Here is a 23,967-nt window from a genome sequence, read left to right as displayed (position 1 = left end):
ACAGAACCACAGCTCAGATCGTCTCTTCAATAATTCATGCTACCCAACATAAGACATTGACGAGTGCTTCATGTTACACTCATTAAACTGTGTGTAAAGTAATTATATAATAATAATAATAATAATAATAATAATAATTAAAAGAAGACTCCCCGCAACTCTATACAGACGCCATTCAAGTTATGAGAGTGTCTGAGACAAGTGGGTATTGTGTTGCTAGTGCTTGTCCGTTGGGACGCCCGGGGTCTGCAGTGACTCACACATTGTGTCTGATAACATTTCCGCTAATATCAATATTGTATAACTCGAACGGTTGTCATGTCTCATTTTTCTCTGTTTCATCAGCAAAATGGGTCTGGTAAATTGCATTTCTTGTGAAATGACAGCACTCTTCCCTTAACATATCTGATCTAGTTTGTTTTGTCTTTCATACCTATCCACCAGACGGTACATGGTTGTGAAAGACTTTGTTGTGTTGGGGGTGACTTTGTAGCGCTGTGTTTGATTTATGTTCGCAGTCATACTCGTACGTCTCTTCTGTTAGAGTTAGCGTTGATTTCCCCTCTGGTAACTGAGGCTGTATTGTCAGCCATCCTCACCATGAGCTTGACTAATACTATACAAAACTGTCTTCATTACAACCAAGCAGGCATGAAACAGAAGTCAATATTATGCATCCTGGTTTCTGTGGAGATACAGTGAAGTAAAGGAGGCATAACTGTTGAGTCTCCCTGTCTCTCCTTATGCTAGCTTTTTTCAATCCTTTACAAGAAAAGCTTGTCGATCATACAACCTCAACATGGTAGCATTTTTCATTTTGATTGGGACTCAAATGACACACGTAGCAATAAGACAGGAGTGCACTTGATTTGCTCATTGCAAGTGTACAGTTTAGTACCTGAGCAGATGATTAATCGGGATCCACGTCTGTCGTTGCTTCCTCCCTGCAGTCTATGTGATTGTCAGTTAGCCCGCAACATGCTTAAAGATTAAATAAACTCAATTTCCATTCCACCCTGGCAAAGTCACATCTCGTGTCTTGACGCCTGTCTGTCATTTTAAAGCCATGTGTTGAACACACCAGAGATCTCAATCTTTAATGCGGCTAATGTCACGGAGAGAGAGTAGAAAGAGAAAAATAGAGGGGGAGAGACACTAAGACAGAGGCAGAAAGACCAAGACGGAGATGACAGCAGAAAAGAGACAAAGGCGAGAGAAATCGACAGTGATATTCTTGGACTGAATGTGAGGCGGTAAGTATGAGAGGAGGGAAATGTCACGGCCAATCTCTAATGAAGGGCCTTCCGGGAACTATAGTTAGATAAATTATTTAAAGGCTTTCATTTAAAAATGTCCAAAAAACTGTGCTGCGATGATTTGCGCAGGGGCTGGGGAAAGGTCACCCGTGTGTTGGGAGTGCTTCATTAACCTCCCACCACCTCCCTACCTCAATTATTTCTGTCAAAGAGCACCTTGGGGGGAGGGGAAGAGAGATAGGGAGGGAACGTGGCTGCTGTGGTCGAGCTGATACCACTCTGCCACTGCTGTGGCAGCTGCTCAGGAGACGAGAGCTGAGGGGCTTCAGCTACGTTCGGCTTATCTCAGAACCTGGTGGCGGTCCATTCCAGGTAGAATGTTTGGGTGACTTCAGTGTTGTAAAATCCCCGGAGATGTGCAGGGTAAAGGCTGGATGAACTAGTATGTGTGGTTGTATGGCTGTGTGTATATGTGTGTGTGTGTGTGTGTGTGTGTGTGTGTGTGTGTGTGTGTGTGTGTGTGTGTGTGTGTGTGTGTATGTGTGTGTGTGTGTGTGAAGAAAGGGGTAGGGAGGAAGCTTGCTGGTGCCCAGGCCTCGGGAGTGTTAAATGCTTTGATCATGTAAAATGTTTCCTACAACCGTGGAACTAACAGAACTGCAAGGAAGTTTGATTGCTCAGACACGTGCATGTACACACACACACACACACACATACACATCACACAAAGTTACTTTCCTCACCGATGCCCTTAAACATGTATAGAAGCAGGTTGAAACTTTTTCCTATTTTTTACTTCATCACTTACCTCATCTCTCCCTTTGCTCTCTTCTTAACATTCCATATGTCACACAGCATCTTTCGGAGTGAGGCGTATCTCCATGAGTGTGTGAAGAATAATTGTGTTATGAACTGTATGTACTTATACCCTCCCTCCCCCATACATATAATTAATCTGAAATATGTTTTTATTACGCATTGGCCTAAAAGGAATACAAAGGTCTAAATTGTTGTTTTACATGTCTAGATATGCTCTTCCTGGAGCAGTGGACAAGAAGTTCATACTGAGTGTGGTGCTGGACTAAAAAGGTTTATCCCCTTGACATGATGAGCAAGACAAGAAAGTGTCTTGGCCATTATATTTTGTCATATCTTGACTTTTGATATCTTAAATTTTGGCTTGATGGTAACAACAGAGGAAAATGATTGGTCACTAAAATTCATGAATTATCTTCTGGGGACAATGAATATCCATTCCACATTTCATGTCAGCCCAGGTAATGTAGTGATTTAGTAATAACATCACAAGCAGTTCAAGCAGTACTACTAGGCTAGCTTGGGGCCAGCATTGTATACGCTGAGTACATGATTTTTTACATGAGTTTGATGTCACTCGTGGTGTAATTACACTGCCAGCCCACCATAATTAAAGTCAAGGCAAGTACTAAACGCTGAGGAAAAAACACGACTAATGGGAAAATTCCAGAATAAAACAAAACACACAAATTCCTTTTTTCTATTAAATTTCCTCAGAATATCTCAGGTCTGTCCAACTTTAATGACAAAAAAATATATTGGAACAAAATCAATCAAATTCAGTGAAATTACAGAAATCAGTATATCAGAAGTAAATTCATGTTGTGTTTTTGCTTGGACTTCAACTTAGGTGAACTTTGACATGTGAATTTGCGCAGTTGCCCAACTGCAAATCGTCTCGACAGTGCAAAATTGAAGAAGCTATCATGTTACCGGTGTCGCATCATTCAATTTCATATAACCCTGCTCTCCTTTAATACATACTGCTCCAAAAAAGTAGATGTGGCATGGTTTGCAGTCAGTCATGAGACAGGAGTGGAAGTACCAGCACGCACCCTTAAAATAATGGTGCCATATATTTTTGCCAGACAGAGCAAATTAATTTTACTGAGCCACTTTCTGATGTGCTTGAAAGTTCATGAAAACAAACCTGTAACTGAAAAATGTGAAACTCTAAATATGTTCTTCAAATGTTCCCGATGCGGGAATACATCTTGAACCTCTCTCTTGTTCTCTTTTTTGCTCTTTGTCTGTCTTGTTCCTCTGATCTCATCCCAGTGAGACAATAGCTGACTAATTGTCAGGCTATTCCTCTAATGCCTGATTTCTGGGTTAGGGGGCAATTGACGACTCCCCTGAGCCTATAAAGAAGGAAAAAGTACAAGAGAGAATATGAGAGATAGAAAGGGAGAAAAAACTAAGTAGACAGGGAGGATATGTGATCTCGCTAACATTCCCTGAGATTCCACTCGTTCTACAAGTGCCGGGGACACAGCGTTTCCAAAAGACCGAGAACAGACAGGTGCTCACACATAGTCAAACACATCTGCACCACATCAAGAGGCAAAGTAGTTGGCAGAAGTGTTGCAATTTGACCCACCAATGGGGGTAGGTATTTCGGTATTACGTTGCTCGCACGACTTGAGATTCTGTATTTGTCTCAATCAGTCCTATTCAGCTGGCAAGTGTCAGGCTATCTTCCACATAAGAGCCTTAATATAGGCTGCTACATCAAAGCAGTGACTAATCAGGCTGACGGAGAGAGGTGTCACCAAGTGTCAATCCTTCAGGGCCGCTGCCTGTCTCTCAGGGAGCCCGCTCCATCAGCTCTGACCTCAAATAACCCAGCACATGCACGCACCACATGCACATGCTGCAGGACACACACAGTGTGTACATACATTACATGCACACACAAATATACTGTATGTGTGCACGCTAACCCAGCAATACACATCTCACTGGGAATGAACGTGAAAGATGACTTAGTTCAATGATAGGCCTCTGTTGATGAGAGCTGATTAAAGAAGTAAAAAATGGAAACTCATCTTGATGTATTTGGGTCAATTTTACGTCCACAGCCGTTTCTTGGTCAGGCCTATTTCTAGGAGAAGTGGTGGCGGTAATTAATGGGTGATAACACACACATTTAATTGGCTGTAATCTATCCGATGAAGTGAGGAGCCTCCATTCTTTTGAGGACAAAGGCCCGCTGGGAGGGCTTAAGAAACTAGCCTCATCTGTAATGCTGCAGACATACAGTATAGAGTGGACCATATATCAGCATAAAAATACAGCAACTGTGTGATGCTAAACAATTAAACCACACAGCACATTGAAGACAATGTACATACACATCTTGCAGTATGAGCATGACTGCATCTTCCTCCATGAGGAAAAATGCACAAGCCAGGATAAAAAATGCCTGGTACTTAACATAAAACTCAATAAATCAGTTCAAACAAGCAATGCATTGTATGTGCTCATGGCTGCTTGGTTCTACCCGAGCCTCCATATGACAGAGCAGAGAAAATGCAGTGTTCGGAGCTCTCCTCCCAGAAGAGGGGTGAACACTTATTTGCATTGAAATGAACTGTCTGACGCGTGCGTGTGTGTGTGTGTGTGTGTGTGTGTGTTGTAATGATATTGTGCATTTGTGCATTTTGTCTGGGGGTTGTTCGCTTGTGTGTCGACCTGCATGGATCACCAGCGATGGGGTGACTTCTCAATCTCAGTACCCGCTCTCTAGCCTCAGGGGGATCTGTGTATCTGCTTGTACTTACACATAGTGTATGTTTTCTGTCCATTCCCAGTGCTACTGCAGTGCTTTCTCATCCCCAGCATGATCTACTGGCAAGCATAGTAGATTCAATGACATTGTAAATCAACATGACCTTAGAAAATCTGTTTTAGAATCTGCAACAGAATTCACTTTGTAAGAGGTCATGTAGTGTGTAAAATTCATTTTAACCATGTTATATATCAGGGAGGCACAATTACCTGTTCTCCAAAACTCATGTCATGTTTCCTACCCTTGTTTAAATGACATATAGTATTTGACGACCAATAAAACAGCACAAACACTCATGTGGGCATATTCTGATTAGAGCACATATTTCACCACCATCGGTTTTATAGACCATTAGTTCCAAGCCTACTGGAAGGTCAGGTTCATTAGGGCAAAACCCTTGTAAGGTCTAACCAAACAAGCCTCGACACTAAAGGTGAAGCTGTGCACACGCCAGCCTACAGTTCAACATACATCTTGTTGGCTCAGGTTTTGCTACATTAGTCTGGAGAACAACAGCCAAAAGTTAATAGAGTCTGGTGGCAGATCAGCAAAGGGGCATGGTTTAGATAATACCCACAACAAGAAAGACTGTGTTATGATTTCAACTGACAGTGTCGTTATTCTAAGAAAACGTCTATTGAACCACACCAGTTTACACAAGGGCTAAATACAATATCACTCGCTTGTTTACTCATTTCCTTTTTCCTACATAATAAATACTCAGTAGTTTGCTCTATAGTGAGTAGTAAATTTGAGATCAGACACTACCATCACTGAGAGGTGTAGTGTTGCATAATCATAATTTATACATTTATCAAATGCAAAGAACTACATTGTGAAATTTCTGAAAAAAAAACTAGTGTCTAAATACTCTAAACTACTCCCTTAGAAGTACAAGTAATGCATTGAAAATGTCACTTAAGTAAGAGTATGTGAGTACATACACAAAATTGTGAAGTATCAAAAGTAAAAATACATAATATATAATATATATATATATATATATATATATATATATACATATATATATCTTTAGCATATTATTGCGCATGCATTTTGTATAACAAAGCATAATATGTTGTGTATTTTAAAACTGTATTTGTAAGGTTACAAGTATCTATAAAAAGTAAGGAATGTAGTGAAGTATGAGTTTAAAGTGGCATCAAAATTATACTTAAATGCAATACTTGACTAAGGTTACTTGGTTACATTCCACCACTTTTCTAGTACACCACCAGATGTTTACAATAAGTACCAAAGACTGTTACACCTACTGATTATTCTGCAATTAAATCAAATAGGGCAATGAAACAGGGGAAAAACAGAGCCAGAAAACAGACCACACAAACATGACTCCTCCCACAGGGAAATTATATTGAACAGTCAAGTGACTTTCATTAACAAAAGAGCTATTTTGTTTCTATAAACACATAATTCTGAGGTAAGAATTTATTACTGAAATGGCCTCTTTATTCAGTCTGTATGATATGGAATATCTAAGATGCTCTACACTTTTTCCATGGCCCTCTTATTGTGCAGAATTTCAAGGTGGTATGTTCTTTATAATCATCCTAGATTGATGCTGTTCTTCTTTGCTTGCTTACATTTTCAGTTACTCTTCCACAAATACAGAAACACTTAATGACGGTGAAAGGCAGAGCTTATCTCATGAAGAGAACAGTTCAATGTCACCACACTCACAAAATAATCAGCTGTTTGGTTGAAGTAGGCCCCACAATACATTAGTACACAGCATTCAGCATCAGTTTATGTTTTCATTGACAAAAGAGATGGATTCTGGTGTTGTTTTTGTTTTTTGTTATGTGTGTGTGTGTGTGTGTGTGTGTGTCAACATGTTTCTGTGTGTCACATTATAGTTGCTATGCAGAAGTATGCAGACACCTTTGGCACTACAATGCTGAGGTCGTATTTGTGTGGTAGCAGAATCCCGCCTGATGTTCAGATTGAAATGCCATTTCGTTACCACTCTATTATTCTGTCTGATTGCCTTCTTGTTAGCTGCTCTCTGTGGGAGGATTTGATTTTGCCCTGAACAGACACGACTTAAAGACATGTCTGGCTGCTGTGACATCATTTTCAGTCAGCAATGAAGCAGTGTAGAGTTAGCACAGGTTTATTAGTAAGTTTACAGAGAATGACATTATCTACTGGGAGAACATGTTTATGGTAATTAATGAGCTATAACAGTAATTCCTATGTTTAACTTTAACAATGTTGAAAAACTGTTGACTGTAACTGTGTTTAAACTGTCCTGATTTGACACAGCTTGGTAAAGTCACCATTTAACTGTCTAGTCGATTCCACAAAGACTCAGATTGGCTCAGTTGATTCTCCAACCAGGAAAACAGCCAATCGCCAGAGCGACACTTGATCTATTTGAATTGCTCAACAAAATTTGAGATGTGGGCAGCGATTCAGACGTTTGGAACCAGGCTAAGTTGATCCTGCCTGTGTGCAGCATTATCTATGGATCACAGCACGTCTCCACTGAGTGCTCTTTATAGGTAATCAATAAGCGAGCTGGCTCATGATGGCTCTCACTCATTACAACTCTTTAATAAAAGCCCACCCTGCGGTGACTGCTGCTCTGGGTAGTATAAACACACACAGCCATATGGGAAACCAAATCCCTATTTACACACACAGGAAAAACACAAACTCACAAACATGGAGAGATCACAGCATCCCTTGCTAGCAGACAACTCAATCCAAATTCTCCATAGCTGTTGCAACATTACTCATTTATACCCCTACAACCATTCAGAGATGTTCTGTTGGTGAGTACTTTAGAAGTCCTGGCTTAATCAATACGCGTATCAGCTTTTTGATTGGTGCTGGTTTGAAAATATCAAGAGACTCTCAAGTAAAGGTGACACACACACTCTTAAATGCTCAAATCAATGTACTGGAGCTCGCATTTATCAGCAGCTAAACTACCATTCTCAAGTTGAAAACATCTTTCTTGGAGTCAAGAGAGTTGAACTCAAAATTGCGTGGTCTCACATAACCTTCAGCAGCATATGGTTTCCTTTCTAATTCGCTCCTCAAGCCGGAGGTGTGTATCCTTGTAGCTGTTTTTCAATTGCTCCAAAGCAGCTGTTAGCTCCATCTCTCCCCACATATGGACTCAGGTGACGAAATCTTTTCTGTATTTTCCAGTGAGGGGGAGGCCTCGTGCAAAGACTACAGGGTCATTTCGTCATAAGTGCAGGGTGAGGGGCGGGGATGTTATTTTGCACGGGTCAGTTTTCCTTTAACCACCCAACAGACATAAATAGAGAAGGGAGCATATGACCCTGCTTTAACTGTCACATACCTCAGTACTCAACAAGCACATAAGTTTTAAATCCAACTTAAATTACACTACAGCATCTGTTTCAATGTGGCCCGAGTCCACAGAACCAACTAACACACATGCGCGCACACACCACACCCCAAATGAAAACACAACATTTTCCCTCTAATGTGAAAAAAACTGAAACAGTACAACTCTCCATATGTTATAATATAAATATTCATATAAGGACCATTCCTAAGCTACAGTCTAATATGTACTGTAGCTGATCATAAAAAGATACAGGGGTCTGACATAAACCTATCCACAGCTGCTCTAAACACTGGTACATAGGCAAACAGAATGCTAAAATGAACAACAGAGCTTGAGCCTCACGATACAGAAACCAGAGACTGTGTCTGGTTATGATCCTTAAGGTACTAGTTATCTGAGGAGGAGATGACCTTTCTCTTCCCAGAATAGTAAGGCTGTGGGGAACAAAAGCTGTGATGACAAACACACGGGAGACATTGTGACCCCGCAGGGGCCAAGACACATGCTCTGAACACAAAGCCGGAATTCTGAGCTTGTGTACCTGCACGCAGCACCACAGACACACATGTAATGTATGTGCTCAAGCCCCCGAAACACATGGTTTCAAATCAAATATTTCTCAAAAATATCATATGTAAATGACTAAATAAGCATGATTAACATTAAAGTTAGGAAAAACAACAACCCTATGCATTATTTATTAAAGGAATAGTTTGACATTTTGGGGAATACCCTTATTGCATATGAATTAGATAAGAAGAATGATAACACATAAATAAGAAGCTATAGCCAGCATCAGATTAGCTTAGCTGCGCACAAAGACCTGAAAAAGGAACTAAACAGCTAAGCTGGCTCTGTCCAAAGGTAACAGAATCTGCCTACTAGCACCTTGAAAGCTTACTAAATAACAGGTTTTGTTCAATAAAGCATAAAAACAACATGTTGTTATTGTACAGGCTGCTAAATGTGCCTGACCATTTCTTGACCAGGCACAGTAACTTCCTGGAGTCTTGTTGTCACCATGAAGTTGATAGGCAACCCAGTAAAGACTCCAGAACTGCATGCATGGTATCACCTTTTCAAACTGAGCCACACCCACTTCAAACCAGTGAGAAGAGCAATACAATACAAAACTGCTCCAAACTGTGTGTGACTGTAGGAGCTATCTTTCATATGAAGTAGCTGATTGAGGAAATCAACGGTCTTCTGGGCCTCAATGATGTGAACATGCGTGGCAATCCCCCCAGAACACATCCACACATTTCCACACACTTGCCATCACCCTACACATCATCTTGAGTGACAAGCATATCGACCGCGAACAGAACTCTGACACACACAAAACACTCAAAGAGAGAGTGTCTAATATTTCAGCCTTTGTGTTTCTTTCAGAGAGAAATGGCAGGGAAAATATGTGGCTGTGTCGGCCTGCATCCTGAGGGTGTCTGCAGGCCACTGAGTAGTATTGGTACTATTAGAACCAATAAAATGAAAAGATGAGTCTGATTTTACAGTAGACGCTAGCAGACCGTCATTACAGCTCTCTCTCCAGCACGGAGCAGAGATTTCAGTATGTTTGACAAGGCCACTCCAGGGGAGGGGGGTGGGGGGGCGGGGTGGAAGGAACCTAAATGTTTCAGGCGCTCATCGCCTTGTTCAATCTCCCTGTTGCCTATGTGCGTAAAGAGAGAATTGAGAAGAACAGCCGGACATGTAGCATATGAGGGAAGGAGATGAGGTGAGACAGTGAGCGAAAGCCATGGGGGAGCCAGCGATGTTCACCTCTCTAAATATTTGATGGGGGGAGGTGGTGGAGAGGAGAGGAGCTGAAGTGAGGTGAGAGGAGAGGAGGAGACTCGTGGGTGCATCTCCTTCAGGAGTGTGTTAAGTGTCCCAGGCGTGCAGGGGACTGGGGGAGGTGGGGGGTCAGGATGTTACAAGAGTTGCCACAGTCCGCCGGATGAATTATTCATCTCAACACTAGAACAGCATTATGGGTGGCCCGCAGTAGGGAACAAAGAGGCCAAGGTTTTCAGCACATAGACTAAAGTGCACAAAAAGTGAAAACCATGCGCGGTACCAGTAATGTTGGAATTGGAATTGGTATTGGCAGTTAGTCAGAGTTAATTATGAGACCCCTGTTGCAGTATGTAGCATATAGGGTCTACCCTGTGCCGTTATCAACAATGGAGGAACTGAAACAGCGGATGTGTATAAACCACCACAGAAGGCATTCAACATTCTTCACCCTACAGTTGTGTTTATGTTATCATGAACATTTGTTATCTGTGATCAGCGGTATGGACACGGTCTTTATTACAAACACACACAAAGAAAGAAAACGGCTGATTCATGTTGAACAATCAGCACTAATTGTGTAAGAGTAGTGAACTTTATTCCACATTGCATGTTTTCAAAAGCGCTGTCACAATATAATGTGGCATTCATCATGATTCAGTTGCAGAGTAGCATTCGTCATCTACCATAGCATGTTATGTACTTAAGTTTCGAGGTCATCAGCGACATGAGAGCCTTAGAGAGAGCCAGGAAAAAAACTTATAGATTAAGGTCTCAAGTAGATCACAGCAGGCATACTCTACATTCCACATGGTGGTGAGAAGCAGACATATTGATGTTTATATCCCCTAAATTGACTTTGAAGGGCATGGACAATGTGTGTGTGTGTGTGTGTGTGTGTGTGTGTGTGTGTGTGTGTGTCCCGGCATGCAGATGGGGTGACAGAACAGATCCTATGAGTAAATAAGACAGTACCGTGGGAATTTTCTCAGTGTTTGCGCAGCAGTGACTGTGCGCCCTGCTATACACACACACATACACACACACACACACACACACACACACACACACACGCCTGGGCAAATGGTGTGGTAACAATATTATTTACAGATGAAGCTGCAATGAATTAATTATGCAAACAATGTGCAATGTGCATTCTAAATTTTAATACTGTGCATTGCCAGAAGCCTATTTAAATATTAATCTTTTCTTTATTAAATGAATTTTAACCATTCACAGTGTTGCAGCAGTGAAAAGCGTAAGTGCTTGAAGCACATTTTCTGCAGATAAAAATTGCAAGTGGCTCCATTAATTTCTGAGCACACTGTTAGCTGGCAGCTTGCATGCAAACACATTCATAATCTGCATTTGTTTTGATTTTAGCGGTTTTGGAACTGAATTGAGCAGAATCAGGTCGTGTCCTGTCATACATTTCAGAGATTTGTCATGTTTGTCATGCAGTGTTTCAACACCACATTGTACAGCTTAGAGGTGACTTGGTGCTTGTTGGGTGTTGTCCATATATCTGAGGCTTGAAAGTTTTGTCTTCAGGGCACCACCACTGTTTCTCAGAAAATGCAGTTTGGTCAAACGCACCTTTTATGGAGTAAAGGACTCAAAGCTGCCATTAAGTGGCCACAAGAGATAACTTTAGGAGCAGGGGGTAAGTGAGAAATAGAGATTTAAGTATCATGGCCCCAGTGCGAAAACGCCCATGCTGACAGCCTTGTTTATACACTGAATAGCTATTATGACAAAATTTCCCAGTGAAAAAGGTATCAAATATGGTACTGTTTAAATAAAATTTAAAGAATTTGATCTTCAAATATCAGAACAAAAGGTCTTTCCTTTATCACTATTATTTGTGATAGGGAACCAAAGTTTTGTGGCCCAATACCAATATTTTGATCTTATTAGGAGAAATGAGACAAGATCATGTTTTGTTCTACTGTAGACAATAGGGGGGAACAATGGGGGTGTTTCTGTGGGTTGTTCTGGTTGTTTGCCTGCAGGCCCTGAGCATCTCTGACTGACTGTCTGGTAAAACATACAAGTCTTTTTTCTCTACAACCCCAGTCCTTCTCTTACTAGTGGGTGGTCAAACATAATGAGGTAACATCTGGTTCAGAGGATCCGCTTTCATTTGCTACGTACATGTACAAGCTAAAAATACACACACCACACACACACACACCACAACACGAGCCACACACACACACACACACACAAACACACACATACACATACGCGCACACACACACACACACACACACAAAGGCCCTATTACTCTAAGACAAGATGGCATGGACATCATGCTCCTCAGGTGCCGTCCTATTTCAGAACAGCAGAATGAATAAAGAGCCAAGTGAAACAAGCAGAGTGGTATTATTTCACTAGTTAATTAAGTTTCAAAAGTAAAAGATAAGAACAGCAGCAACAAAAGGAATTCACTGTAATACTCCAGTGGCCAAATATGCCCACACAATCATTTTAGCAATTCTGTAGGGTCAACGTGACCCTTTTTGCCTTAATGATTTTGCTCTGCAGTTCTGCTTACAAAACGCTAACCACTGATCCATGTTGCTGATCTGGGTATTAAATGTATGATTAACCTTTACATCAAACACAGGTTCTACAATTGTTAATGCATATGAAACATGATAGGGATGAATAAATATGAACAGGTTGAATGAATTACTACCTATGAACACAACAAATAAAGTTGTTTTTTGCACGCCCATTGACACTGTTGTGACTCATTTATGGATAGAATGTTGCTTCTTTTAATTTGAAAGTGTAATCGTTTTTCCTTTAAACTTAATGAATAATAGGCAAATTATAACTTAAAAAGCAAAAACGAATTAATTTTCTTTTAATGACAGTAATCATTCTGTGAGAGTCTTCCTCATCAAATAATGGATATCACATTTTGTACTACACTCTCATGAGTACAGTCCACTATACTCATATTTTGTGATGGCTAGGGGAATATGAGCCATGGAGCCAGATGGAAACATTAGAGATAGGAGCCAGCTAAAAACTGTTGTCTGGACATGGGACAAGACTTGGCTGGGACAACCTTAAGGGGATTTGTGTGAGTTGGAGGGGGAATGTTGTGAGGGGGATGTAGGGGGGTCTCGAGAAAAAGTGTGCATTAGAATGTTAGAATAGGCTTCAATTACATCCATTAGAGATAGTGAGGACTGTGACTGGCGCATGCTGACATGCCTGTGTGAGAATGGAGGAGATAAGGTTACCTCTGTCGGGGAAACGTGCTGAGAAGAGGCAGTAATCGGGTGTGGGTCTCTAAAGACACAGACAGGCAGGAGACAGATCCAAAAAATGACAGGTGTGGAGGCATTATGCCTGGCTGAGGGCTGCGTACTTTCCAAACAGTGACCGGTACAAAATCACATTTGGAGTACTCTTTAGATTAATGCATTTTCATAATATGTGAAAATGCAGTTTAATAGTCCCAAAAAAGTGTCTGAGATCTAACCGTCCTCCGCAAAATTCAGATTACATACACATTTTTAAAAAACTGCTAATGTCAGTCATTCTACTTTTCTGTTATCCTCAGTGCACTTGCATTTCTGCTCACATCTGACAAGCAGGGGGAAATGGGACTGTATCCTGACACTGGTAATAAAAATCTATTTTATTTTACTTGTTTATTATGTGTGTCCTTGCCTGGGACAATAAATTGGGGAGACTGTAGAAATGCTATTTGTTATTTGTTTTGCGAAACTGTGTCTTTTTTCACTTTCAAGCGGCAAGCCTGTTTGTGAAGGTGTGGCTGTTTATGAAAGCTGACAGGCAACCTGGCGCACGGTGCAAATGCTGATCCAAAGCAGGCTGGACAAATGTCTGCACACACACCAGCATTCTGTCGCTGGCTGCCCACGGAGATGTCAAACACAATGATGTGGTGAGCGGCTGCAGGAGCGCTCCCTGCTCAGTACTAGGAAGTCATGACACACACAAACGCACACACAAAGACACACATTCATACACAAGAATACACATTGATTTACATCAAAAAGCAGTCACTCTTTAGCTACAAAATGGCTGGCTGGCCTGCTGGCTGGCTGGCTGGCTGGCTGGCTGGCTGCCCCCCCCCCCCATATCCCCACTCTGAAAGGAATAACACAAAGCAACCACATCAACCTGATCCACGTTCAGAGTCAAACGATCACCTGTCTTTCACAAACACTGATAATTTTCGCACTATTCATCTCATCCTATTGTCTAATTTCGACAACTCGATAATTGTGTTACACGAGTCAGGCCCCCGGAGCCTGGACAATCCTGCAAATCGTTTCAAAGTGCCCCAAATTCATTAATTACAGTGTGTTAATCTCATTGAGATGGGAGGGAATGGAGAGAGGAAAAGGACCCTCATAACTCATCCAATTAGGTAATTGAGTGCTTCTTGGATTAGAGGGAATGAAAGGAGGAACCCCGCTGGGATTGAGGACCTCTGGTTCCATACTAAGAATACCTACAGTCATCTTCAGACAGACAGATGTCCACAAGTCTATGTGCTAAACCTGATCCTATCCATCTAAAAGCTCAACATTCACTTAGACGCTTTCTTCATCTTCTTACTTCTACTCCACCAGTGAAATTCCAAGATTTAGGCCTTGGGATTGAGAGAGTCCAATGAAGACAGGTGAACTCTCTTATCTGAATCTCTTTTTAGGCATTCATGACTAGAATCGGTGTGCAAATGTGTTAAAGGAACCTACAGGAAAGTGGAATTTTTTAGCAATAGAAGACACTTTAACTTTTTCCATTTAGTTTGAAGCATTATCCACCTGGCACTCTCCTGGCGGAAAGGCTAAGATTAATTGTTACTGACCACCTGAAGCTCTCTGATCTCTCAAACATGAATTACCCTGACAGCAAATTGACACCGAACTGTCCATTCAGACCTGCAGGGGACCAAAGTATGACGGTACACCTCACTCTTAAGGTATTCGATGCTAACACCATAGGATTTCCAGTATATTTTTTAAGAAATTTAATTCAGAGGGTTTGCAAAAAAAAGCTTATCAAGAACAGCACTGAAAACTAATGCCATTATACTTACTGTGAATTAAGGTCTGCTTGTTTACTATGCCAGCTGAAAGGACATGTAGAATGGCAATGATGTAATTAGGTAATGATATAACCAGAAATAAAGCAATCATATCATAGTGCTGAGAAGTTGCAGTGACTTGCGGGGAGACGAGTGAGGCCGAGCTAGTTCTGCTGGCCAGCCTCCGCACACTGCAGCAATCGAAGTGGTGCTTTGTTAAAGTTGCAAACTGCCTATGCGAAGACGCCAAATTCTATTTCATTTTAAGTATACTGCCAGCTTTAGGGCTCTGTGCCATTTAAAGAGTGGATCCTATAATTCCCCTAAGTGCTTCACATTGCAGAAGGCACTATGTACAAATTAATGAACAAATCAACAAACACAAAGCCAAGCTCCTACTGAGGCACTTCTCTCAAGCTATTAGTAAAAGTATATTATCTAACCTGATGGAACAATAGAATCACAAATATGTTCCAGCTGGAAAAGGACAAGTGAAACGTGTCAATCACACTCTGCAAAGTAAAAAGTTTGAGGGGGTCAATCATAGACCAAGAGGATGATGGGTATATCTCTTGAGTGAGTGTATGTGTGTTTTCATTGAGCAGTCTGCCTGTCTGCCTGCAGAGCAGCCCAGATTATGCATGAATCTAGCTGCTTATCAGCTGACCTTTAAATTGGAGCCGCAGAGCGACTGCAGGCCCAAGGGCTGACGCTCACACCTGATTGGCTGCTCTGCCTCAGACCTGCTGACAATAGAAATTAACAGAGCCAGGTGGGCATATCCGCAGGCGGAAGGAGTACAGGAGTGGAGAGAGATAGGGGAGGTGGGGGTGGGGTGGGCTGGGGGGTTGCATTAATATAAAATATATTTCCACTATTTTCCTCAACTGTCTTTTCTTAAGCTTCAGGAGAGAAGGAAAAAGTCATTATGTGCTGTGAAGCATGCTAACGGTAGAGCAGGTAAGAACAGACGAGCTTGGTATTACCTGGATTTCATCTCTCACTCACTCATGCTATCTTTCCTCCCATCTCTCTTTTCTCTCTGTTTCTCCCACTCTTTCTGTATTTTAATGGCGGTGGGCTCTGTGATTGCTTGATAGATAGATATCTCCTGTTGGAGAGTGGTACATGGAAGAGGAGACGGGGGCTGAGGATGAGGTGTGTGTTCTGTCGTCCACAGGGACAAGGAGCTCTGTGTGTCTGTGGAGGATGATGGATTACATGGGGGCCACGGGTTTATGTGTGTGTGTGTGTGTGTGTGTGTGTGTGTGTATTTGCACATGTGTGTATGTGTCTGTGTGTGGGGGTGGTGGTGGGCATCTCCCCCTCTGTCGTGTCACTATGTACACAATGAAAGCATGGTAGTGAATTAATTTTTCACAACGGCAGCTGGAAAAGGTCATTAAATAAAGCAAATGTTTGTGCATGGGAATCCCCAGGAATTAACTTCAACATATACGCAACAGTGCAGCGTTCTGGCAGTAAACGGGAGCATTATGTTGTATTGTGGACAAGAGCACAGGTGGCTGAGTACACTGGCATACGCTTGGCCTTCTGTCAGATTAAAATGAGTCGGAAAGAACGCTTTGGATTTGATTTGCCTGTGTGTGTGTGCCCGTGTGTGTGCGCGTGTGTGCGCGTGTGTTCATGATAGCCATATTCATATTATGGCAGTTACATGTACACGAGTTCCACCCACAGTTGATGAAATGTCCTTGCCGGCTTGTTCCTGACTGTCCCTGTCCTTCTGTCCACAAGAGGTTATGAGGTCAGCTAGCTCTTCCTGTTTATTTTCTTTCCAGCGATCAGCATGTGCTGTAACCGATCCGCGGTATTCATAAAGACGTGCGGCATGAGTGGTGAGTGTGTGTACGCGTGTGTGCATGTGTGTGTCATATGATACACAGATAAACCAGGCCCACGGGGGAAGACAGAGTGGCCAGCCACAGCACTGCATCTGTCACCAACACAAAAACCTCACCAGTCGCCAAGGCACAGAAGACAGAGAGCTACTATCACAACCCCTGTGTGTGTGTGTGTGTGTGTGTGTGTGTGTGTGCGCGTGTGTGCTCAGCAATGCATGTGGGTGAGACCTTATCATAGCTGGCCACATTCCTAGCAGGAAGATAAAAGAGGCCAAATGAACCAGATCACCGCAGCTTGTGACCAATATATGTATGAGTGTGTGAATGTGTGTGTGTTTTAGTGTGTGTATGTGTGAGAGAGAGGTTTGTCAGTGATGAATAGGAGTTTAAGGACCTATACCTTACAGATAAGCGGAGAAAATGATCAGGACAACAACAACAATGCTACAGTGCAGGTTCAAATAAATACCAGAAGAGCCCTCCAGGCAAACATCAACTACATTCAGACACAACATACAGCCATGTAGAGACTGAAGATGAAAAACATTCCCTTATGTAGTCCTTGGCCGTTTATGCTTCACTTGTGCAGTCTATAAAATAGTGAAGCTGAATGAAAAAATACTGTGGAACCAAATCCTTTATCAGTGAGTTGGTGAGTGAGTGAGTTTATCAGTGTACTTGGGTGGTGTCCACACGTGTACTGAAATTACCGTCCCTTAAAACTGTTAAAACAGATATTTTGTATCATTGTGTATGTTATCAGTAAACCACATCAATAACAAAAATATATTTAATGATAATAAATATTGCTGCATTTATTTTTTGTTTGTTTTTCAATTCAAGCTTAATATAATTTTGTTTTATGTGTTTTGATTTGATTTTAATTTAATCTTATCATGTGATGTTTATAGTTCACACTATACTTTTATTATTGTAATCTTTGGTAATAAAGCTTATTGTTCAACTATAAAATATCGTTATCACAAAATGTTTTTTTTTAAAATACATGTAGGTAAAAGAAAAAGAAATACTAATACAAATATCTTGTCATTGTATTTTTAGTAGTGATATTATTAGTATTGGTCTCAAAAATCCAGTATTAGTCCGGCTCTAGAGGAAACCATATTTCAGTAGGATAATATTGATACGGCTTTGTGACTGTCAATACTGATTCTGAAGCCTCAACAGAGAACCGATCACAAACCAGTGTCCTGTTTTTAAAATTCTAATTTAAAACAGGAATTCCTAACTGTGTAGAACAGTGTAGGATCAGTTTCATGTCAGGTAACACGAGTCACATAACTGAAGCAATGTACCTCACAGTGAAGGAGGAATCTGTATTTAATGTGGGTCGGTCATGTCTGGCCGTTACCTGACCCACTAAGTAAGGTCAGTCTTGGCACCCATTTGATCCCTAGTCAAGACCCCGGACTATTCTCTCTGCGTAGCTTACCCTGCTGCCTTACAAAATCCCCCAAAGTCTCTTTCTCTCTTTCCTTCTTCCTCAGATGAGTACAGTAGATGAGTTCCTTCCGTCCTTAGAGCTCAGAAGAGGAATTTACTGGATGAGGGAGCACATCTCTCCCTCATAAGGAACGTTGTTGCATTTCATTAGGGATAAGATTCATCACAGCAAGCAAACAAGAGAGCCGTGCAAATCACATTGGAGGAATTCCTACACTATCCTCAACATTGTTTCTCACACACACATAAACATACACACAGCTGATTGGCAAAAAGCACAAAGCAAACAAAAGCTGGGAGAGCTGATTCAGGAGACAAAGGGGTACATCAAGGACGATGATACTATGTGATTTCTCATTATTGTGCACTTCAAAATGACGCATTACTCTGACAGTCCTAAGAATGGCAGTCAGCTGCCTGAAGTTTAAACAGGAATATTTTTTCACATTGAACAATTGAGCCGTTTCTTCTCCCGAGGCCTGGATTCCAGAGAGACTGAGCATGAGTGTGTTCTTCTGGTCAGAGGTCCAGTGCTCTGTCTGAGTGAAAGGACACCCAAGGGTCCATTTTGGAGATGGCTGTTAAGTCCCAGCTCTGACCCAGGAAAAATGGCTCAGATAAGGCCTGTATACAGACCAATTTAACAGGTCACAACCCTGTCTCAGAGTGGGAGCGACACAGCAGGAGTGTGTGAACACAGCCTAGGGGATCTGTCCCATGATGAGATGCTGGTGATATCTAACTGTAGCCCTGACCCTACAGCAGTGGCTGTCAGCCTATTGATTCACAGCTCGAACAACTGGTGAGACAGGGACAGAGTCAGGTTGTGTAGCCTCAACTGGGACAGTGTGTGATTGTATGAGTGTGTGTCTGTGTGTATATGTGAGCCTGTAGTAGAGCATTATGTGCCCGGGGCTGGCAGACCTAAACAACAGTGAAAAGAGAGACGGAGACAGAAAGCTGGGGCCTTCATCCACACTGAATCCAACAGCTGCAAATGGGATACAACAGATCTATTCATGACAGATGTAGACAATTGTAGACACACACACACACACTTGGCACATACTGGACAGTGGCCCCGTTGTGGCTCAGGAGATAAGAGGGATGCCATGCAAGCTCCGTGAGTTACAGTGTGGGAGAGCCAAAAGGAAATGTTGCTAGACAGTCCTCTGTTTCTTCTACTGTGTTGAAGCCAATGATTGAGTCCGTCTGCGAAAGGCAGCACGCTGGCTCCTGTTGAGACAACCGCCTGAGCGTGGGATGAAGCTGGAGGTGTATATAAGTAATATTAGATAATAGATGGACTTCAATGAAAGCTTTGATATTGATACAAACAAGTCACATGAAACAGAGGAGAGACAGAGACAAAGCCACAGAGAATGTGAGAGAACAACAACCCTAAAATATTTGCGTATTAGAGAGAAAGAACACAGAGTTCTGGTTCAGACAGTGTTTGGTCCCTAAAAGAGAAGCATGTATCCTCTGTATTTGAAGTCGTATCTTTCTGTTAGCAGGGAGTGGGTGGTGCAGGACATGAATTGACAGCTCATCTAACACTAAAGCTCCAGATGGAGAAATAATAACACAAGGAAAGATTCTTTCTGTCTTTGCATCTATCTCTCTATGTATGAACTTATATATATGTTCGTACTTAGTTAAATATACATACTTGTATACTGAAGTTTGGTTAAACTTTCTGTATCATTCAGCCTCAACTCTAACTAAACTTTAAAAAGAGAGAAACTCCACTGGATGCCTGTAAATTGCTGAACAGGAAGAACTACCCTTGTTTAGCAGACTGGGTCCTGTGCTTTGGCAGCTGTATGGACCCCTCTCTGACCCAGACTGGTCTCTCTGGGAGAGGTCAATAGCAGGGATGTCTGCCAGGTGAGAGGTTGGCTCAGGTTTAATCGATGCCCGCCAGTGGAGGACAGACTAGTGGGCAGGCAGGTAGACAGGCCGGTACAGTATGTACCAGGCAGAGATAAAACTATACCTGGTGGGGTTCGCTGGCCAACTGCTGAGCCTGCGCTGTGGCGGAGAAACTCACGCTTCAAAACGGTTTAGGGGATTGATTTGACAGCTAATTTACAGAGGAGATTTGCATAAGGCCATGCGCTAATAAGGCAGGCTTTTCTTTTCCATCTTTTGTCTTTCCCTGCTATCTCTTTTGGCTCTCTCCTTCCTTTTTTTAGACCTCAGCAAATAGTAACAGATAATGTAAGCGAATTAAAGAGACAAGAGATTCAAATTGGATATTGATTATGAGACTAAAGCCTTGTGTTTTCTCCTGTTAAAGCTTGTGTTTAAATGACTGATTCACAATGTCACTCACCACATCCTACTGATTGTGGTGAGGGGTGTTTGGGTTTGGTTGTGCCTCTTTGCTTTCAATGGGCCCACATCATGTCACACCATGCTAAGTGCTTTGACGCAGCCACACAAAGAGCCCAGTCTATCTGATGCCAATCTCCCGAGGTCCACCCAGGTGGGGGCTTTCACAGAGAGCAAGGACAAAGTCTCCTCCTAAACAGTCCTGCACAATGCAGCCTGACTGACAGCAGGAAGGACAAAATGGATCTTCTCTGTCAAGTGGATGTTTAAGTGGAGAGAGGAAAAACGAGTAAAGATTCAGAGACAGGATCTGCCGGGAAAATAATAGGTAGGAAACGGGATGCTTTCTGACTCAGTCATAAGACTCACAGCCAAGCAAAAAGACGTTTAACTTTTGCATTGCATTTTCCAGAACTGAGCAGCTCTGTGGGATCCCCTGGAATAACCAAGCCACAGCAATAAGACAGGGTACACACACAGCCTGGTGAATGGCTGTTTTTTTTTTCAATTCACTGACATAGTAGCAGTACTAGCACAAAGATGATTAATAACACAAATGGACAAGCTTACACAATGACTTCTCCACAAAAGCACAGAGACACGTCATGCTGACACACCATCTGTCCGTGAATTAACACTCAACCATTTGCATAGCTGGAAACTCACTGTTCATGTTCTTGAAGATGTTGAGAATGGGGAGGATCTGTCTGTAGTAGGGCACCAGAGCCTCTCCCACCATGTCTCCAGACATCACCAGATGCTGCAGGACTTTAAGCGTGGTGCAGATCACCTGACGGTTCCTCGTGTTCAGGGCATCTGGAGGGCAGGAAATTTGGAGAAAAAAAAAGTCAGGAATAAAAGCTAAGACAATTAAAAAAAAGTCAGTCACTTGTTGAGTCAGGTTTGGGAAAGTAAACAAGATATAAACTAGGTTGTTTGTTCAGGCAGGTGGAGGTACAGTAAATGAAGAGTAATTCTGACATCTGGAACTATATGGTACATGTGAGTGGGCTTAGCAGACACACACAGCTAAGATACATATAAATCTTAACCCCCACACCTTCCCTTTCCCTTGAAAGCATTTCCTTTATGGCTGGGCTTTGATTTAGACCGGCATGTCTGCAATCAGTGATTTCAAATGCACTGGGGAGGAAGGGGTAAGTGAGAGCCAATCACTGGGCTATTTGGCCTACAGCTGCACTTAACTCCATCTCCCACTGATAGAGAGAACAAAAGGGAATGATGGTGGGAGAGATGGAGGGCTACAGAGATCAAGAGAGACAAATACAGAGAGAGCAAGGGGGTAAGGGGGAGAAACAACAAATGACAAAATGTCAGAAAGAGAGATAAAGAAATGTGACAGGTAGAGGGCAAAGGCTTGGAAAATAACTGTAATTAGCAACTAAGACAGACATATTTCTGTAGTTCTTTACGCATGTTTTATTTGTGTTGTTTGGGGGGGGGGGGGCTTCTGCATGAGTGCTAGTAATTCCATTTGTGCAGACTGACAGCGTACACCTAGTAAGAAAAGCACACCTAAGCTATTTCTTTTTATGAAACCTTAAACTTTCATTTGATGCCTACTTTCACAAAAAGAGAACTGTAATGGCATCACAGCACCTATTTTGCCAGTAAGCACATACAATAACAGAAATGAAAAGCATGAAAAAACAATTTCAAAAGAGAGAGTCAACACAAAGGAATCCGTGAGAGTGTGAGCAGAGACACTGGGGGCTTATAGTCGACAGAGGGGAGACAAAATACGACAGAAGGTAAAAGAGAGAGAGAGAAAGAAGGAGAGAGTAAGAGAGAGAGAAAGTTAGCACCAAGAATTAAACAGTAATTGCCTGAAATCAAAGAGGTGATTAATCAAATCACAATTAAAATAGTTATTAGGGTTAAAATGTGAATAAATCAACATTTTAATTTGAATAAATCAAATTTTTAATTTTTAATTCAACTTCTAATTTGACAAAAGACAGGAAAATGACAAGAAAAACCCAAAGTATTAAAACCTGCTTTTTGGTCTAAATAATGAATGTGTTGAGTATCTTCACTGTCTCACAGAAGGCAACAAATTATGACCAATTACAAGTTTAGAATCAGAACCTGGAGTACTGATATTGTTGCAGCAGGTTTTTTGGTCGGCACTTGAGAAATGTGAAGTCGCAAACATAAACTTAATGTTTTTTCTCCCTCTTTCTCCCATTCTGTCTTGACAACTGACTTTGCGAGAGAGGTGGGGCTTTGGTAACATTAACTCTCACAGAACAAACGGCAGCAATCAGACATATCAAACAAGACTAGAACCAGAAAATCATGAAATGTGTTGATGACGACAACGCTCAAGTGCAATCAAGTGTTTTACAAACAACTCTGAGGCAATGCTACTAATCTGCTTAAGCACCTGTTGAGCCATCACCATAAACTCACAGAAAAGCACAGTCAGCTGCTGTGTCGCAGTCCTACATTTTCAGATATAGTGTTTGCTATGATACACTGATGCTATTGCCACTAAAGAGATTTTTGGGTTTTTTTTGTTTCTTAATTTTGTTGCTTATTTAAAATAATTTATTGGTTGGACTGTTGCATTTTTAAGCATTATTCCATATTTGTGATGCAACAAGTATTTCATTTCTCCTTCATGACAAAGTAACTAGATCGCCAGCTAGATGTGTTTTTATGAAAAGATACAGTAGAAACACACTGGTTCTGAGATTTCTATCTTTCCACCAAGATATCAACAACTCATTTTGTGATGAGTCATGTGAATGAAACGCCCACCAGTTTGCACGAATGATTCCACCTGTGTGTCTGCGCTGGGTGCTAATTTACCAGCCCGACGATTAAGATGTCGTTGTGCTGGATGCAGCGCTGACACAAAAATGAAGCCATGTTCATTCTACTCTTAATGATTTCCTTTCTGTTTCTTGCAAATCAATCAGTGAAATCAATGAAAACATCAATGTATCAGTAGGAGCAATAATGACACCCTAACAATTCCTATCCCTAGCACTATATTCAAATTGACAGAGAAGACTGACTGAGACACAGAAAGAGCAACAACCTGAAAATATTGTGTGACAGTTAGAGCACTCAGCGAACAGCATAATGCCTCCCCCACTGCCTGCCTTAAAACAGCTCATATGCATAACACACTCATAACACACACTCATCTCACACACACACACACACACACACACACACACACA

The 23,967-nt window shown here is 41.7% G+C and overlaps 1 protein-coding gene across 1 annotated transcript in view; it reads right to left on the bottom strand.

Annotated features, from left to right (window-relative positions):
* The window catches only part of pacrg (parkin coregulated), a 134,213-nt gene that overhangs the window by 30,945 nt on the left and 79,301 nt on the right, over nucleotides 1-23,967 (bottom strand). Inside the window, exon 4 of the mRNA XM_022751027.1 lies at nucleotides 21,422-21,571. Coding sequence (XP_022606748.1) covers nucleotides 21,422-21,571 — 150 coding nt within the window. The remainder of the gene's footprint in view (nucleotides 1-21,421; nucleotides 21,572-23,967) is intronic.

Source organism: Seriola dumerili, unplaced genomic scaffold, assembly GCF_002260705.1.
Source record: "Seriola dumerili isolate Sdu_G_001 unplaced genomic scaffold, Sdu_1.0 BDQW01000149.1, whole genome shotgun sequence".
Taxonomy (NCBI): Eukaryota; Metazoa; Chordata; class Actinopteri; order Carangiformes; family Carangidae; genus Seriola; species Seriola dumerili.
Note: the sequence above shows the minus strand (reverse complement) of the source record. Positions and strands in the feature narration are given on the sequence as shown.